Source organism: Chionomys nivalis, chromosome 5 (genome assembly GCF_950005125.1).
Source record: "Chionomys nivalis chromosome 5, mChiNiv1.1, whole genome shotgun sequence".
NCBI lineage: Eukaryota > Metazoa > Chordata > Mammalia > Rodentia > Cricetidae > Chionomys > Chionomys nivalis.
In genome coordinates, this window is record NC_080090.1 from 22,973,523 (window position 1) to 22,993,638 (window position 20,116).

Below are 20,116 nucleotides of genomic sequence, written 5' to 3' on the forward strand. Positions count from 1 at the left end.
CAAAATGGTTTCTCTTTGTAGTCCAGGCTAACCTAGCACTTGTTATGTAGCCCAGGATGTCTTTGAACTCACAACCTACTGCGTTAGCCTCCCAAGTGACTTGGATTACAGCCTTTATGTCCAGCTAATGGTTTTTATTTTGGTAAACTTTGCAAAAACATAAATTTTACCATTTTTTATTTTTTACTTTATATATACTATGAATTGGGGGTTTTGAGTATTTTATGTATATCGCGTTTTGCTTGCATATATGTCTGTGTACCTTGGTGAGCCTGGTGAGCCTTGGTGAGCCTGGTGTCCATGGAGGCCAGAGGAGTGCATCAGATCCCCTGGTGTCCATGGAGGCCAGAGGAGTGCATCAGATCCCCTGGAATTGGGAATATAGATAGATGATTGTCAGCCACCATGTAGCTGCTGAAAACCAAACCGAGGTTCTCTGGAGGAAAGGCCAGTGCTCTTAACAGCTAAACCATCACTCCATCCTTGAGTTCATTTTTATGTATGTGAGCGTTTTCCTGCATGTATGCATGCGCGCCGTGTGTTTGCCTGGTGTCAACAGAGGCCAGAAGGTAGCCCTGGATTTCCTTGGAACTGGAGTTCCAGGAGGTTATGAGCTGCCATGTGGGTGCTGGGAACTGAACTTGGGTTCTCTGCAAGAGCAGCGTCATCTCTCCAGTCCCCAAATTTTATCTTTTAAACAACTCCCACCCTCTATTCCTGGCCTCTGTGAATTTTATTGTTCTACTGTCCATCTCTCTGGCTTCTTTTTTTTTTTTTTTTTTTTTTAAAGACAGGGTGTTACCCTGCAGCTGGTGCTATCTTGAAACTTAAGATCCTCTTTTGAGGGTTGAGATTATAGGAGTGTACAAAAACCACCATGTGTAACTCTGTAGCAGGCCTTCTCCAAATCATGACATGGAGACTTACTATCAATTATGAACACTTAACCTTATCTTATGCCTGTCCCATTAGCTCTTATAACTTATTTTAAACTGTGTCTCTTAATCTATTTTTGCCTCAGAGTTGTTTTTTTTTTTTTTAACCTTTCATTCTGTATTTCTTATTTTTCCTGCTTCTTCCGTGTCTGACTGGCCAGTGGTTGCTGGTTGGCTGGCCCTGGTCATCTCCATCTCTTTTTCTCTTGTTCTCTTCTCTCTCAAGCCTAGATTCATCCTCCCACTTATTCTCTCTGCCTGCCAGCTCTGCCTGTCCCTCTACAGCCTAGCTATCAGCTGTTCAGCTTTTTATTGGACCAATCAGGTGCCTTAGGCAGGCAAGGTAAAACAAATGTAACAAATGCAACAGAAACAAATGTAACACATAGTTAAAGTAATGTTTCACAACATAACTTCCTTCTTTTTTTGGTCCAGGAATATAGGAATCAAAACCATGCAGCAGCCAAGTGTAAGAAACAAGCGACAGGGGCTGGAGAGATGGCTCAGTGGTTAAGAGCACTGTCTGCTCTTCCAGAGGTCCTGAGTTCAATTCCCAGCAACCACATGGTGGCTCACAACCATCTGTAATGAGATCTGGCGCCCTCCTCTGGTGTGTGGGCATACATGGAGGCAGAATGCTGTATACATAATAAATAAATTAATTAATTAAAAAAAAAGAAACAAGCCACGGTATCTCTGGAAGTCAGCCTGTATTCCAGAGTATATTCATTCCTAGCAAGCCATGGCTATGGAATATTAATAGAATTGAATACTAAGTCATAGGAAGGCCCTCTGCAAAAGGAAGTACTTCTTCCGGATGCCAGAGAAAAGAAGGAAGTTTCATTGTTATGTTTGGAATCGGATATGAGTGCAATAGAGTAATCACGGTAGTCTTAAATCTCAGCCTCGTAGGTAAATAAAAAAGGGACCCCATTGCTACAGCTGGGATGTAAAATAAGTACTCCCAGAATGGTCTTCCATAGGACCCAAGTCAGGTATAACTCCAGCCCCAAGAGGTTCAATGCTTTCTTCTAGCCTCTGTGACCACTCAAATACACATGCACATACACATTCACACACAGACACATAATTATTAATACACACTAATTATTAATAATAATAACAACAATAAACCTTTTAAAATACTCCTTGTCCTTTGGTCCATGGATGAGATGAGAAGCGACGGCACGCTACCTTGATCTGCCTCTATGACGCTGAGGCCAGGCAGAAGTTCCTGGTCCTGGCGGTGTGGCTGGTGCTAAAAGCAGTGGTGATTTCTCTGTTGTCAGCCTGTCTCTGTAGACCTGCTGTTGGAAGGGATCTGCTGAATCATTTTGCCACACTAATGTGAAGCCTATTCACGCAGCCCCAACCCCTTTGATTTCAGAAAGATAATTCTGACCCAAAACAGAGACTTGGTCATCTTCAGTTAAATCAGTGGTGTTTCTCAATGAACACTCTAAGGGCTGCTTCTCTTCCACCTGCCGTTCCTCACGACTTAAGCTGAGTTGCTTCTCTCTGCCTGCCTGGAACACTCTCTTGATGTCCACGACTTTTGATGGGCTCTCCTTGGAGCCCTAAAACTCTGCCAAAGAAATGATCTTTGAATGCTAATCACAGAGAGACTTTTTTTTTTTCTCGAGTATTTTGTCTTGTGAAACAAAAACTGGAGATCTTAACAGAAAAGATAAACAGAAGGGAAAAAAAGACACAAAGCATGGTTGGGTGTGCCTGTAATTTCAGAGCTTGGGAGGTGGAAGCAGGAATATCAGGAGTTCAAGGTCATCCTTGGCAACATACTTAGTTCAATGCTATCCTGGGCTACATGAGATCTTGTCTCAACCTCCACGCCCCAAAAAAGTTTAAAAGAAAAAAGAAACGTATGTCCATTACTTCTGACAACACATGTGTGACTTCCTCTCACATAAAGCCGTTCTCCAGCTCCAGACATCTTATCCTGTAGTTATGACACCAGGTATCCAGAATTAAGGCCACTTGTGGCTTGCACTTCTAGCTAATCTGCTGCCGGTCAGAATGCTTCCTCCTGCTCAGAAATTTGCTGGACTGGCTCAGGAAGTTCCTCCTTATTATTGTCAGTTCGTCCTAAAGGAGACAGCTTAGAACCCACTATGGTGAGGGACACTTGCAATCCCAGCACTTGGGGTTCTGAGGCAAGAGAGGATGGGGAGTTCAGGAGTAGCCTGAGCTAAGTAGTGACTTAGTGAGAGGTGAGAAACACGGAAAAACTCCCCTACCTATCTCCTAGGGAACAGCTATGAACGTGGAAGAAATAAACAGAGCAAGGGATGAGGTAAATAGAATCTCGTGTGCCGCCTTTGGGCATGTTCCTGGCCACTGATATACCGATCTGAAAGCTCTGTGAACTTTGAACCCCAGTTTTAGAGTTTTTAATAGAATCATCATTACATAACCACAATTAAGTCACCTGATGTTGGTGGTTAAATCAATTTTCACTCCCTTTCCCCTTCCTAGAGATCAGGGTTGGGCTAAAAGCTCTCATCCTCACATCACAAAGTTGGCTTCTCAGGCAGTTGACCTTGCCAGCTTCCAGGAGTCATCTTGGAGTCATAACTAACATCAGCTCTGGTGTGGCTGAATTGTGCTTTTGAACTAGCCGAGGTGGCGCAGGCCTGTAATCCCAGCACTCAGGAGGCCGGATTGCTTTGACTTGGAGAATAACCTGGGGTTACACAGTGAATTTGAAGTCAGCCTGAGCCACGTAGGGAGATTCAAGCAGGGGTTAAAGGGTTTAGGAATATTGAAAGCTGTTCCCCTCACCCTTAGCACACAGTAAGTTCCAGGGGTTCTGGGATTCCTGTGTTAAGACCTAAGGGTGAAGACAAAACATATGTGTTTAGTAGGAACTAGTCCAAGGCTTGTGTGGGTAAGGAATTTACTAGACTAGAATTAATATAAAAATTTCATGAAGAATAGACGCTTTGGACAGAAGTACAGCAGGTGGGGCTGGAGAGATGGCTCTACAGTTAAGAGCGCTTGCTGCTCTAGCAGAGGACCCAGGCTTGGTTCCTACCTTCTACACGAGGCAGCTCACAACTGCCTGTAACTTCCAACTTCCAACTCCAGAGAATCTGACAAACTCTCATGGCCTCTGTTGTCTCTCTCTGTCTCTGTCTCTGTCTCTGTCTCTCACACACACACACATACATACACAATTTAAAAAAAAAATATATATATATATATATATATAGAGAGAGAGAGAGAGAGATATCCAGGATGCAACAGGATCCTTTAACAGCAGTTTGAAGCCTCTCAGCCTTGTGGGCCATTTGTGCAGGGTCATACTTGAATAAAATCCAGAGAGCAGCTCATAATCCCAAGGTAGTAAATCTTAGATCAACACTTGTCTTCTTTGACGCACGCCACTTGGGATGAGGCTCCAGAAGCCATTAGGAGCTGGTCTCTAATTGCCTAAAGAATTACAAGTCACTAGGTCAGACTCCAGAGAGTTAAGATCTATCAGTTAGAAATGGATTTTTCTCTTTGACCTGTTTGACCCTACATTTCTTACTGTATCACGTTATCACATCCGTAACACTGACTTCTCTTCTGGAGCTTTCTTAGCTGTGTGGGGATGACAGAGTTAGGGTTGCGGCCCTGACAAAAGTAGAAGGAGCCTGGGGATCTGATAAGCTAGGGATATACTTTTAATTACATTCCCAAAGCCCAGACTTGGACAGATAAAGGTCTGGGTGAGGTCAGGAGTGGGAATGGGGTGTTAAAGAGACAAGAATTCTCTCTGGACAGTATTTCAAGCTGCATTCAGAGACTTGGCAGTGTTGCAGGAAAGAATTGTATTGATCTTGCCCAGTGTTGAGCTAGTTTCTTTCACTTCCCTGGTTTCCTTTTTTTTCTTTTTTCTTTTGGTTTTTTGCAACATGGTTTCCCCTGTAGTTTTAGAGCCTATCCTGGAACTGACTTCCTCTTCTGGGAATCCCTGGCTGATATCCTTCTAGGAGCTGCCCTTCCTTCCCAGCTCTTAGCTTCTTATTCCTGAGTGTTCCTGATTTCTGATCTTGTTTGCAGAGGTAGTGGTTCCTGGAAGCTTCCTTGTCCCTGCCATGTGTTCGGTGTTTGAGAATCAGGCCTCACCGGACTAACTTTAATTAGCCGCTGTCATCCTGTTTGTCATAACCACTCTAAATATAGTCCCTGTTGTCTATGCTTCTGGAAATTGAGAGTTTGAGGGTGGGGAGTTCTGCTTTTTATATTGTTAGGTATCACAGGTGCTCTTTCTTCTGGTTAAGAGACAGGTCAGACTCCAGATCTGGAAAAGCAAGAGAGTCACAGTCTCCAGAGAGGCAGAAAGTCAGCCTGTTCACAAGACCGCAAGAAAAGCATCCTCATTCCCTCCTCGGATAGTTCTTTCTGGAAGTCATAGGAGAGTTCTGGCGGCCCTTGATTCCCCCTTAGCTTCCCTTAGAGTTTATTTACCAACACGACGACTGTTAATCAGTCAACTCAATCATTGAGACTGTGGAAGTTAAGGGACTTCATTTGGGGGTCTTAGGAAATACAACCAAGGAGCCAGATTCAGACGGCCTTGAATGTGTCTTTCTCAAAGACGTGAGACAAGTAGGGGCTTAAGCGGGCAAGCAGGGCTGCTGTATTGCAAAGCAGTAAAAATTCCTTTCTATAGAATGCCGGGAAATAGCTGAGACTGACTAACAGAAGATGAAGAACGTGTATAGTAAAAATGTCCACAAAATGGGAATCCGATCTTCAGATGCATAGTTTGTGTCTCTGAGCACAATGTAATTGTCTGGTTTTTCCAGATGCCTGCAGTCAAACGGCGAAGGTGGCCCAAAGCTCACACACCTGGACACTACCTGAGATGCATAAATGCTGCCCCTCAATGTCCTCTCGATTCTAGGTCTAGTCCTGAGTTCTAGTCTTAGTTCAATGACTTGTGTGCCTTGGGAAAGTTAATAAATGTCACTGTGGCTCAGTTTCTTCATTTGTAAAGCGAGATTGCTGTGTCGGACTCTAAGGGCCAGCAGGCGGGTGAGAAGACAAGGCCATCTAGGTCATCTGCGGATAGTCTTTACTAGGTTGAACTCTGTTGACTTAGGCAACTTCATAGTTGGGGTCCTCTGGGATTCTCATTCCGTAGATTTAAAACATTAAAATTTCATGACGAATAGACGCTTCAGACAGAAGTACAGCAGGTGGGGCTGGAGAGATGGTTCTACAGTTAAGAGAGCTTGCTGCTCTACCTTCTACACGAGGCAGCTTACCACTGCCTGTAACTTCCAGCAGAAGTTGGGGTGATTCTCCATCTCATGCTACAGAGAGGACATGAGTAGTGGCAAGAAAGGTTTGTCAAGTGCCACTCTGGGTTAGTCCCAGTTCCGGGAGCTTTCACATATATTAACTCATTTCATTCTATTTTTTTTAAAGACAGCGTTTCTCTGTGTAACAGACCTGGCTGTCCTGTCTTGGAACTTGCTTTGTAGACCAGGTTGGCCTCAGACTCACAGAGATCAGCCTGCCTCTGCCTCCTGAGTGTTGGGTTAAGGTGTGTACCACTATACAGGGTTCATTTACAATGAACTGGCATCTCCATTTTACAAATGAAGAAAACGAGCCACCGAGGTACTAAATAACTCCCAAAACAAATGGGTAGTTGAAGTAGGGGTAGAACTCAGGCTGTCTGACTCGCAAATTTGTGTTTTTTATACCACGTGGATAGCTGAAGGTTGGTTGTTAGGTGTTGGACCCTAGAGTCCAATCACTAAGGAGGAGTCGCCCCAAGAGACCATCTCTCTCACCACAGCTGATGTAAAAGCATGAGGATTTTATTAATTCTGTCGTGATGGGTTCTTTCAGCATTCGAGGAGCCAGAAAGACCCCAAATGGCTGGTACAGGCTACTTTTAAAGGAAAAAGTCACAGAAGCATGGGGGTGTCTGGGGTTGTTTTTTAACTATTGGGATTGGCTTATTTAAAGGGCTATTACCAATAATTGGCTGGAGAGCAGTTGCCAGATCAGATGAGGTAAAAGGAAACATCTGAGGGTCACTTTGCCCCTTTCCCAGGGACTGAGTCAAAACACCAGGAACTGAGTCAACACCTAAGTGTTATCTTGCCCCTATTCAGGGAGATGGAAAGTTCCCAACATCTCAGTACATGCATGTGTTATGTCCTTGGTTGTGGGGGGGGGCACTACTGCTGAGAGGCCTCAGACATGGCTTCAGAATTGTCAGAAATGGCTTTAGAGTCATTTTAGAGTCCAGGCTAGTTAGAAGGCAAAGGGGTGGGGCAGGCTACCCTTTAACTGAGCCCCAGAATACCTGTTTGGTCCAGAATACCAGACACATACCAGACCCTCTTTCTTCCTTCTCAGGAAGACCCCATCCTGGCTTTACCTGACTCTCAGATTTCTAGCTGGACCTCAGTTTCATCCAAATGGCTTCCCTGTTGCTGCAGGGAGCGTATAGTGAGGCTCTCTAAAGTCAAAAGTAGTTGGAAGTGAACTAGATAGAGAAATGGGGCTCAGAAGGGCTGGTGTGCCTGGAGGGGGAGAGGCAACAGGGGACTCATATCAGGTGTAACACTGGCTTGTACAAGTTCTCTGACTCTTGGGAGGGCCTGAAGCCTTATCTATACCTCTAAAGAGTTCTCAACAGGAGGATGTACTGTCCTCTAGGGAAAGTGTCAAGAGTCTACGGAAGGTTTTAGTTTGTTGTTTGTCATTATTTATTTATTTAGCTTTATTCTATGTGCATTGGTGTGAAGGGGTCAGATTCCCCTGGAACTGGATTTTCACACAGTTATGAGCTGCCATGTGGGTGCTGGGAACTGAACCCAGGTCTTCTGGAAGAGCAGTCAGTGCTCTTAACCACTGACCTATCTCTCCAGCCCCTGTTGTTTGTCTTTTTAAAAATTAACTTTAAAAGATTGTTTGTGTGGCTATACAGAGTGGAAGAACATGGTAGTTAGAGTCTAGGAAAAATAAGGATGCTAGACAATAATGCAAAAGAATTATCTCACATACTTTGAAAACCTCAGTGGGTCTAGTGCTATAGCTCAGCTGTTGAGGGCGCTCACCTCAGAGACTGATAACTTGAGTATGATCTCTTTTTTTTTTAATATTTATTTATTTATTTATTATGTATACAATATTCTGTCTGTATGTATGCCTGCAGGCCAGAAGAGGGCACCAGACCCCATTACAGATGGTTATGAGCCACCATGTGGTTGCTGGGAATTGAACTCAGGACCTTTGGAAGAGCAGGCAATGCTCTTAACCTCTGAGCCATCTCTCCAGCCCCCGAGTATGATCTCTTGAAGAGTTTGAAGTAAGCCTTGGCTATGTAGTAAGTTCCAGATGAACCTGGGATAGAGTGTCAGACTCTGTCTCAAACAAATAAACAAACAAACAAAGCTCCATCTAAAGGGGGGAAGGGAGGCTGGATAGATGGTTTAGTGGTTAAGAACACTTGTTGATCCTTAACTCCAGTTTCAGGGGATCCAGTGCCCCCTGTTGAACTCCTTGGGCAGCAGGAATTCATGTGGTACATAGGCATACATGCAGACAAAAGACTCATACACACAAAGTAAATAAATCTAAAAGCAAAACTTCAAAAATAACAAGTTAAGGGGGGAAAAGAATATTCATCTCTGATCGACTGTAGCCTTGTGGAAATTTTAACATTAATGTGAATAAACATAGTGTGTGAAATAAGCTAAAGAGAATGTTTCAGTCTCTGCTGGGAAGTTAATTCAAGCATTTTTCTCAAATAGATAAAAATAAAGAAGCAGAATAATGTATCTCAAGGAAGCCAAGAGATAAACCATTACCAAAAAGAAGAAATGGTTGATAATGTTGAACACTGCTGAAAGATGACAAAGACCCAAAAGTGACCACTGGATTTGACAACAGGGGGCTAGTGGTGTAGCTTAGTGGTAGATCACTAGGCTCAAGTGCACAAGGCCCTGGGTTCAGTCACCAATAATACACGACACACACACACACACACTATGCTATGCTAGAAGCATATTTAGTTAGCATGGACATTATTAATGCCCTTTGAGAAGCACAATTTTAGTGGGTTGATGGAAATGGAGACATGAAAGATAAGAGCAGGCTGAAGGGAGAAAATGGGACATACTGCAGGTAATGCACCACAATAGACATATTCAAATGGCTTCATTACACAGGGAAGCACACTGCAGATAGAATGGAAGTATGGACGCTATTAAAATGCTTCATGTTTCCTTGGTCACTACCAATTCACTTTCGGATTTCGTTTATAATATTTATCACAGTATTTTCTGCCAATAAAGAGGTTAAAATTTTGAAGTATTTCCTGTGTGATTTTTACATTTCCTGTGTTGCTTAAAGGAGTTTAAGCAAATATCCTGTGCCCCCACCATCCCCTCTCACTCCCACACTGGCCTTGAATTCAAGGCCATCCTTCTGCCTCAAAATCCCAAAAGTGATGATTGCAGGCATCTGCCAACCTGTCATACTTTAAACAAATATGTTTTTAATAATTATCTCCCCCACTCCTTCTCAAATTCACTAACTATTCTTTAATTAATGGTGTGTGTATATGTGTGTGTGAGTGTGTGTGTGTGTGTGTGTGAGAGAGAGAGAGAGAGATGAATAAACACACCCTGCTGAGTCCCTTTAGTGCTACTCATATGTGTATTTGTTTAGTTTTTTTTTTTTTTTAAATAAGGTCTTGTTGGGCTGGAGAGATGGCTCAGCAGTTAAGAGCATTGCCCGCTCTTCCAAAGGTCCTGAGTTCAATTCCCAGCAACCACATGGTGGCTCACAACCATCTGTAATGAGGTCTGGTGCCCTCTTCTGGCCTTCAGGCATACATGCAGACAGAATATTGCATACATAATAAATAAATAAATAAATATTAAAAAAAAATAAGGTCTTGTTCCACAGCTCTAGCTCACCTTGAACTCCTCGCAATACTTTTGCCTTCCGGCCTTCTGAAGGTCACAGCAGTGGGCTACCACACTTTCTTACCTCTACGTTTCATTTTCTTAATATGGTATGAAATAAAATCTCCGTTTTCTTTCCGACATTGTGCCGATGTCTTTTACGAAGAACCCTTTTGAGCAGCTGGAGAGATGGCTCCACAGACAGGCTGTGCACTGCTCTTGCTGAGAAGTCCCAACACTCACACCAGGCAGCTCACAATGGCTTGTCATTCCAGCTCCAGGAAATTTAATACTCTCTTCTGGACTCCTCAAACAGTAGAACTCAATGTGTGTGAACACACACCCTCACTTGAAAAACTAATGATAAATAAAAATTTTAAATATGTAAGCCATATCCTCAAGTGAATAGACACGCTCTTGGGTTTGGCAAAGCCGGTGTCAATTATGTCTTTGGTTTACAGGGGGAATGACATATAGTTGTTTTCTCTCTTTTGTAACCAGGGGATCCCCCCGGCTCAGGGGAAGCTGTTGCAAACATGTTTCCACAGTCATCTAAGGATTCTAATATATCAGTGATATATATGTGTATGTGTGTGTGTGTATTGATTTATCAACAAACTGTCTAGCCAGTTATTAATAGTGTTTCTAGAATAGAGAACAAAGAAAATGAAGTTGCTGTTGTCATTGTCTCTTGTAGCCCAGGCTAGCCTTGAACTTTAATTTGATATTTAGTCAGAACTGGTCTTGAACTTCTGATCCTCCTGACTGTACCTTCCAAGTGCTGAGGTTATAGGTATGTACTGTCATGCTTAGCCTGAAGTTCTATGTATATTTGTAAAGGTGAACGAGATTTGTGCTAGTTTATAAAGTACACTCGTTTATTTTTAATTTTATCTTATTATTTGTACATGTGTTTCACCTGCATGTGCATCTGTGTACCATGTGAGCACCCATTGCCCACAAAGGCCAGAATGTTATACTATGTACAACTAAGCTTGTAGCTGTGGAGGTTCCACCGTCTCTTACTTGATTCTTACAAAAGGCCTGGGAATCACTCAGGGTGGATAAAATGGTCCTGTGTGTTTATGAAGAGCAAAACAAACTTACCAAAGGCAAGTAACCAGCCTGGGGAACACAACCAGTGAGCAGCTGGCATGTTTTAGAGTTCAGGTCTCGGGAAAGAAAGCTATTGCGTTCCCACCATGTACAAGCAGAGCCGGACACAGAGAAATGTGGGTTGGGAATGAGAGAAGAGGTGGGGATTCTTATGAGGACTAGAAAATGCAAGATAGAGGCAGCGGTGTCTGGAAATGTCAGTGTTTATTAAACATTTAAGGACATTTGGAGGTGGTAGAAGAAATGTGCAGAACGTAGAAAAATCCTAACAATCCCCTGCGCCTGGGAGCGCAACCTCTTCCTTTCCCTCCTGTTCTTCTGTGGTTTTGCTGTTTGCTGTCTCATTATTTATTTCTTAAAGCCCCCTACACCACCCCTGACCCGTGAGGATCCATTTTTCTCTCTCTCCTTCCCCAAATCTTGAGTCCCAGAACTCTGCTCCAGTGTGGTCAGAGGGCATCAATCATGTAGCTGAGGTCTGAGGATCAGGGGCTCCACTGCCTGGGCTGGCTGGCTAAAGACTTAGCAGGGAGTGGGGAACTGCAAAAGCCACATGACGTCATTGGTCCTCAGTCATGGGGGCATGGGCTCAGATAAACAAACAGAAAAAAATATGGTGAACAAATAAAAAATGCTCGACAACCTAAATAAACCCCGATGGAGAGTCTGGTCTAGATGATGTGGACTTGAGCCCAAAGACAAGAGTTTGGAGCTGGGCCTCTGGGGGAAGGAAAGGAGAGAGCAGGAAAGAGCCATGGGGATCAGCTGGGGTGGAGTTGTGGGGGAATGGGAAGGCCATGTGGCCTGTTGTTGGGCAGAGGCTATCAAGATCCCTTTCTTCTCGGTGCCTGAAGGACAGGCACCAAACACGCAGCCCTTGGGGCAGGCGAGGAGTAGGGTTAGTCCCTAGGCTCCGAGAAAGCCGAGGGGTAAAGGTGAGGGAGGGATACAAGAACTTGGAAAGGAAGGTTGAAATGAAACTTTACATCTCATTGGGAGGTAAGGGCAGGGCAGGGCTGAGGAGCAAGAGGAAAGCACCTAGACCTGGGAAAAGAGGAGCCTAGGTCCCCCTGCTCTGACAGGGCCTGGACGTGACGGTCATTTGTCCGATTCCAGGCCCATCATGTTCTTGAGGGCGTTCTTGAGGCTGGTTCTACTGGGGGACTTGACTGCAGGCCGGAGCTCTGAGCTCTGTTCATCTTTACGAAGCTCCATCTCGATGACCACCACCTGAGAGCCTTTGGAGGACTCCGTCGCAGACCCCCGACCCCCCGCCCGGCCCGCTAACCGCTATTTCTTATCCTTGCGAGACTCCCCCAGCCCTTTAGACTTCTTCTCACTGGCAGCTTTGGTGCTTCTGCTGTGGTCCAGCATGGCATACAGCACTGGCGTCTGCGGGGAGGGTTGCACACATCAGTTTAGGTCTTGACCTCGCCCACCCATCCCTCGCTGCTGTCCCGGGTTCCCAGCGTTCTCCTCCCCAGTTTCACGTCTCGCTAACCTGACGCCCGCGCTTCGAGGAGTCCTTGGAAGACTTGTGAAATTTCCCCTTCTCCATGGCACTGTGGAAAGAGGGATTGCAACAGGATTGGTCTCACTGAAACCTACTCCTAGCGAACGCATTTCCTCTTTTCTTTCGCCCTCCCACCTCTGAAGCAGTCCCGGATCCTGGATAGAAGGTGGGGAGTCAGGCTCCGCCCCTTACCTGAGCCTCCTCTGCAGGGTCGCCTGCCTACGCAGCCAGCAGTACCGAATCAGGTAGAAAAGCAGCAACAGCAACAGCACCACCCCGAGGATGCCCCCGATCACGGCTCCCAACACCACCCCATACCTAGTGGGCACTAGGAAGGGACAAAGAAATAACGTAGGTCGAGGGATAGGTAACAGAAGCCTGTATCTATGTTGCTTCTTACTACACCTACTTCCAATAGTTGGAAATGTGAAAATTCTAGCCAAGACTGCCTTTTGCCTCCCTTCCCAGCGTTTTTGTTTTTTTTACTATTATTTTACTATAATTTTTGGGCTGGGTAGGGTCCCACGTAGCCTAGATTGGCCTTTGACGAGTCTTTGGGTACTTGCAATGGCCTTGAACTTCTGATGGATGGGTTTCTACCTCTGAAGTACTAGGATTCCAGTCAGAAGCACCATGCCTATCCCCACAACTGCTCACCCCTACCCCAGTTTTACTGTATATTTCAGCCTGGTCACTGTGTGACCCAGGCAATCACTTCCTCAGCCTCCCCAGAGCTGGGATTAAAGGCTCACACTACCACATCCAGATTAGCTAAGGCTGTTTGCCCTTCCCCCAGTCTATCAACCCTCCCTGATACCTTCTTTGAACTGCTTCCCAGACCCCTGTCCCCTGTCCCTTCTCACACCTTTTTCAAAGACATAGAGCGTGACCTGAGAAGTCTTGCCCACTATGTCTGGTGGGTTTTTGACATCACAGGTGAAAGTGCCATTGTCGCTGTAGTCAAGGTTGTGTATGACAATGGAGCCGTCCTTCCAGCGAGGGTCCCCCACCCACTGGATGCGCTCTTTGAAGGTCCCCACTTCGTCAATGTAAGGTTGTCCTTTGGCATAGTGGAAGATCTATGAGGAACGAGGGAAATCGTGTGAGGGAACCCTAGTGTGAAAACTGCTGAATCTTGGGCTCCAGACTCAGGGTAACAGATCTTGTCCCAGGAGAGGGAGGACAGTGCACACAGGTCCTAGGCAAGGTGACAAAGACTGTTTACTTACTTTGCTACAGTTAAGTTTATGGCTCATAAAATAGCTTCCCTTCTGTTGCCCAAGTTCACTTTTCTGTTGTTTGAAGCACCCTGCTATCTAACTCCAGGACACTTACTACCCCGCCCAGCACACTCACCGAAATGGCATCTCGGCCTCCTTCAGGCTGGTAGCGCCAGGTAAAAGAGATGTCATCTGAGACCCATTCACTGGACCAGAAGGAGCAGTGCAGGGTCACCTGGGAGCCCACAGCACCATAGACTTCCCTGTCTGTGTAAACCACAATGGCCAGGGCCGGGGACAGCACTGCAAGCAGAAGAACAGCGGTCCAGTCAGACATGGAGAGGATGTGAGACCAACCAGCCATCAAGGGCCGGGACGCGGGTAAGGCTGTAGCAAAGAAACACATCTGGACAAATTTGGTTGGCGAATGTAAATGCTTGCATCAGTCCATGGTCTCAGCAGAAAGACTGCTCCTCGTGTCTATAGCCATACCACCCTGAATGTATCCCATCTTGTCTGATCTCAAAAGCTAAGCAGGCTCAGGTCTGCTTAGTGTTTGGATGGGATAGCTCCTTCAGCGTGGAGGAGATAGATCAGTGCTTTTCTGTAGGATTCTAGAAGGTGTGTGGTGGCCAACTCTCACTTTCCCTTTTAGTCTCTTTTTTTCTCCTTCCTTCCTTCCTTTTTTTCTTCCTTTCTTCTGAGGCAGTTTTACTATAGCCCATAGTTCTTATCCTCCTGTCTCAGCCTTCTGAGTGTTGGGATGACAGTCATGTGCCAATGGTTGATAGCTAATGTTTTTGTTTTTGTTTTTTCGAAGATAGGATTTCTCTGTGTAGCTCTGGCTGTCCCGAAATTCACTCTGTAGACCAGGTTAGCTTCGAACTCAAAGAGATCCGCCTGCCTCTGCTTCTTGAATGCTAGGATTAAAGGTGTGCACCACTACCACTCAGCTTATTTTTTTTTTAAGACAAAGAGTCTTACTATGTAGCCCTGGCTGACCAGGAACTCAATATGTAGACCAACGGGACTCACAGAGATACACCTGTTGCTGACTCCTGAATGTTGGAATTAAAAACATGCACCACCGTGTCATGCATGCATTCTTATAAGCTGTTAAAGCAATACAAATAAAGATGATGTCTCCTTTCATACTTACTCTAACAACCAATTTCTTTCTTGATATCTCCACCCACTTTGAACCACCATTACTAGTTAGTAAATATACTTTCTCTATGTATAAAACCCAATATAAATGCAATACACTCTAGACCTATCTGTGCTTATAACAAATGGCTAAATTTGTTTTGTGGAGCTTTTTAAAATATAGTATATATACCATATATTGGATTATAATTTACTTTTTTGTTTTGAATTAAGAATTTATGTATCTGGGATGGCTTTCCGTGATGACTCATAGACATCATTCCATACTGAGAAGTTTTATAGCATTTCACAGTACAGCAAATTCACATTCTTGCAAGAAGACAGAAGAAGGAGGAAGAAGAAGAGAAGGAGAAGGAGGAAGAAGAAGGTAATTAGGAATGTGAGTCCTCTTGCTGGGCACAATTGTCCTGTCTGCCTGCTGCATCCCTGGTTGCTGTTTAGTTTGCTCTTTACTGGGGAGCCAGGGAAGAAAGGACTTCATATCACCGTCGGGAAAAACTAGACATAGAGTAAGACCCAAAGTCCAGCCCTCAGGGGACTCTGCATGTGGGACTCTGCATGTGGACCTCTGCGGGTCACCCATCTTCCCTCGTCTTGGCCACACTGGCCCGCTGCCACCCCTATAAGCCACCCACACAGGAGAGTCATGCCAGGGCGACTATGTGTGGGCTGGCCCTGGGGACAACTGCAGACTTTTCTGTTCTTTAGGAGGGGCAACCAAACAAAGTCTCGTTGTCTAGACAGTGCTGGAGGCTCATGCCACACCCACTCTCACCCTTGTGGTCCTGAATCCTCCACTTCAGCATGCAATATCTTTTCTTTGCCTCCTGGGAATTCTAACTTAGAGCGTCCTTGGGAATCCCCAATATAATAAAGAGGGTTATTGATTGGTTCTGACTCCTATTCCTCCTATTCCATCATCAATCTTTGCTCTTCTCAACTTGCTCAGTGGTTCTATGGGTGGGACAGAGCTTTCACCCCCTTAGACTCCCTTGCTCCTTATTTCCTTTACCAAGGCTTCCCCAAACTTCTTATCTTCATCATAGTCTTGAGGAACCACAGAAAGCCCAGTATGAACCAAAAAAGTCTAATTTTTGGATATACAACCCAAAGAGTTGAACTTGACCAAGGAAAGAACCTTAGATTTTCTAACCATTCCCTCCCCTGCTGCTCATCCCGCCCTTACTCCGATTTGCCTTTGGAAGGCAAGGCAGTTTGGAAGGATCCCCTTAATTAACCTTGCTTTCTAATGTTCTCTTGCTCACTCAACATCTGTCAGAGGTAAAGGAAAAGGTTGGTCAGTTTAAAGAAGACGGCTTTAGTGGGACAAGATCTTAGGATTCACTCACATTATAGACGAGAGGCCACAGCAGAAACCCAATCTAAGAAGCTGACACCCCTGAGGGTGGGCTCACTCGTTAGTTCATATTGCCTGGCTTTTATTTTCTGGGAAATTAAGGTTGGATAGCTCTTGCACCACTTGGGAATGAATGGGGTTCAGAACCAGCGTCTGATCCTGTTCTTTGCCGTACCCCTCTTTGCTTCTTGGTGGGCTGTCAGCATGGATCTGGGGACATCTGACTGGTTTCCAACCTGGATGCTCAGGGAAGCTCTCTGTGATCTCTTACTGTGTCTTTTCAAGAAATACCCTTTCCTCTTCCTTCCCTCCCCACACCTAACATAGCACCCACTTTCTGCTCTCACTTGCTGTGAGGGACCGGGGGGCTCCACTTACCCAAAGAAGAGAAGAGCAGGGCAGCCAGGATAGGGCTGGGGCTGGATGAGGGTGCCCCAGGAGCCATAGCTGGGGTAGGGGCTAGGGCCCAGAGCGTCTGTGGGGTGGAGAAAGTGGGGGACAAGGAACTGAGCAGGGTTTTCTGGAACCTGCTTAAAATCCCCTGGATTCCCAGCATGAGGGGGCTGTCCTGAGCCAGTGACCAATTGCAGCCTGGCATGTGCAATTGAGAGGTGGTTGGGAGGGTGGCAGGGGGCATGGAGCAGAAGGGGCATTGTATACTCTGGGTGGAGGGGTGGGAGAACACATACCACCCCATACACAGAGAGCTTTGTATATTCTGACCTCCCCCTACCCTAGGCTGGAATGTTGGGGGGATGAGGGAGAGGGACAGAAAAAGGGACACAGACACCCTTCTCTGGGGAATAGATAAGCTGAGAAACCTAAATCCAAAAAGTCATGCAAAAGCTTCCTTCTTAGCCTCCTTGCCCGAGAGTCCTAGGACCTAGAGGCCAATTTCTTTTAGAGAACTCCCAAATTAGGATGTCCCATGTTGTTCTGATTGCTACGGCAACACTGTAGCCTCCTTGAGATGACAAAGCCCTTTGGGAACAACTTTTTCCATCTCCCTGAATCCTAGGAGATTCTACCTAGACAGAAGCTTTTTTTTTTTTAACTTAGAAACTTCCAAGAAGAAGCCCAAATCTCCCCCTTTTGTTAGGAAACCCTTCAATGCCTTATGCTGTACGGCAGTTTAAACAAGCAAAGGCACAAATCGTCCTGCGTGCTGGCCATTTAGAAAGTATAAGAATGCTGGTATTCAAATGGTAAGTCGGTTCTGCCTGCAAGCTCAAAATCTAGTTTGAGGAGGCAGAGGGGAAAAACAGCCAACAAACTCATCAACAGCCAATGAACAGAACGCTGGGAATACCACACAACACCAACCACTCACTCCATCAGGAAGCTTAGGTTCTTCAAATAACCCTTACTTAATATATGAAGTTCAGAGGAAGGAGCAGCCAGGTCTAGGGGACAATGTTCTATAGGGACCTTGAAGGAAAAGTGCCATTTTGAAAAGGGGACTATGAGGGACAGTGGCTAGATGGAACAGTGGAGAGCAGAAGCAAAATTAAGTCGTCCTCCCTGATCCCGTGTGTGTGTGTGTGTGTGTGTGTGTGTGTGTGTGAGACATTTGTGAAACTCTGGACATTTTTAGAGCGGATTATATACATCCATGTTTGATTTGATGTGGGGATCTTAGGGTACAGTAGGAAACAAGTCTGAACAGGAAGCTTGAAGGTCTCAAATGACAGGCTCAAGAGGGTAGACTTATTCTAGTGCACTGTAAGGATCTCCTCAAGAATTGAATTAGAGATGGGGAAATCAGCCTCAGTTTATGCCTGTCTTCCTAGCACTTAGGAAGTGGAAGCAGGAGGTTCAGGAGTTCAAGCCTAGCCTGGGCTATAAAAGATCATCTCATCAAGCAAGCAAACAAACAAGATGTTTGGAATGTCTACTTGACCAGAGTCTGGTATTACAGGTGTGCACTACTGTGTCTGGTTATCTGCAGTGCTGGCCTAAAAACTGGGGCATTGTGAATACTAGGCAGTCATTCTACTCGCTTGGCTATGTACCCAGCTTCACTATTTTCTGTTTGTTTCTTCATTGACCTTGCTAAGGGTGTAAGTCTCTTCAGGTGGGCTGGTCAGCATATTCTTGTATCTTTGAGTCCCCTATAGCACTTTCACAGACTGGCAAAAAATCAATTATACATATATGGTCAATAAAATTATAAAAGACAAGTGATGGGACCGGAGAAATGGCTCAGCAGTTAAGAATACTGACTGCTGTCCTAGAGGGTGGGGACTGAGTCCCAGCACAGCATCCACATGGCAGCTCACAGGTTTGTAACTCCAGCTCCGGGGATCTGGCTCTCTCTTCTGGCCTCCTGGAGCCCCAAGCACACACGTGGTGCACATACAAAACAAGTAAAACACCTATATATACTAAAACAAAACAAAATAAAAAAAACAGAGCTGAGTTAAACAGGCATTCATTACATTTTACTGTTTCTGTTTTTGAGATAATGGTTTATGTAGTCCAGACTACCTGGAACTCAATCTGTAGTTGAGGATGACCTGAACTCCTGATCTTTCTGCTTCTACTTTCGAAGTACTAGGATTGCCGGTGTGCCACCAAGCCTGGGTTAGAGAGGGTTAGAGTTCAATATCAGAAGGCGGTATTTACTGATTAGCCTATTTACTTTTAAAAACTGTTTTTTTGTTGTTCTGTTTCTCCTGTTTACTAAATTTTTAAAAGCTGGGTTTTGTTTTGTTGTTGTTGTTGTTGTTTTGTTTTTCCTTTCTCTGGAGGCTGGCCTCAAACTCACAATCTTCTTATTTTAGCCTTCTAAGTGCTGGGACTACAGGCACCGCCACTATTCCCAACATGAAACTTATTTTTTGATGTATCTAGCACTGAACTGTGCTGCAGCCGTCTTGAAGATCAAGAAACACTGCAAAATAGATTCTTGCACTGAATAGAAGATTGGACGAGAGAACCTCTAAGGTCCCTTCCAGTCCCTAAAATATGAAAGAGCGTTGTCAAACGTTACAGAAATAATATTATTCATTTGATGCAGGGGGAAACGCGAATTTGTACTATTAAAATCCTGAAAGGAAAAAGGCAGGAGAGTGCTAGCAAGCTAAATATAAATGGGATCTGAATATTAACACAACCGAAAGAGATTTACAATAGAATAAGTCGCCCTGCTCTCCCCCTTATTCTTTCTCCCTTTGCCCCGCCACCACAGCTCCCAGGGTCAGGAACTTTGGCATTCTATTTCATTCCTTTCTCACTTGCTCACTCTCTTTTCTCAGTTGAGAGTGCTCTGCAACTGATTTCGGTACTTGGATTCCTCAAAACCATTTATATACAGCACATATAAATCAAAAACTGGGTTCTCCACGCCCCAGCTTCTTGTGGCTGTGGGTGTCACCCACGTAGCGCTGAAAAAGAAACAAGGGAGCGTTGTCTTTGGCCGGTGGGAGTTTGGTTCATGCCAGCCTGGAATTCTCAGGCCTAATGGAGGTGGTCAAAGAGGATCCCCGACCCTTGCAAATAATGGTGTAAGGCCCTCTGACAGCCCCGCCCCCACCCTGTACTGTCCAAATTGGGGTTCAGTGTGCTTATCTCGCTAGGGAACCAGCTCGAAAGTATAGTGCTTGCCTAACATCTCTTTAGGGCTGAAGCACCGTGAGAAAGCACTAAGGAACCAAAGGAAGCCCAAAGTAGCTTTTTCCTTGAGTGTCTCAGTCAGTTAACTCGGAGATTTTAGGACAACTTGGAAAGGAGGGAGTTGAAGTGAGCTGCCGAATCCCTCAGTGAATAAACGGGGCGACGTCGCTGTCTGGTAAAGCCAGCCGTACAAAATAAACACTTAGGTAGGTAAAGGCACTAAGTATAATCACGCTACGCTTTGGCCAAAG

The 20,116-nt window shown here is 45.1% G+C and overlaps 1 protein-coding gene across 1 annotated transcript; it reads right to left on the minus strand.

Annotated features, from left to right (window-relative positions):
- Positions 1 to 12,091: 12,091 nt before the first annotated feature.
- Positions 12,092 to 16,695, minus strand: Mpz (myelin protein zero). Its single transcript, XM_057770605.1, is given in 6 exon segments — positions 12,092 to 12,385; positions 12,495 to 12,555; positions 12,699 to 12,834; positions 13,372 to 13,585; positions 13,863 to 14,029; positions 16,629 to 16,695. Coding segments are annotated over 6 exon segments (939 nt in total).
- Positions 16,696 to 20,116: the final 3,421 nt, after the last annotated feature.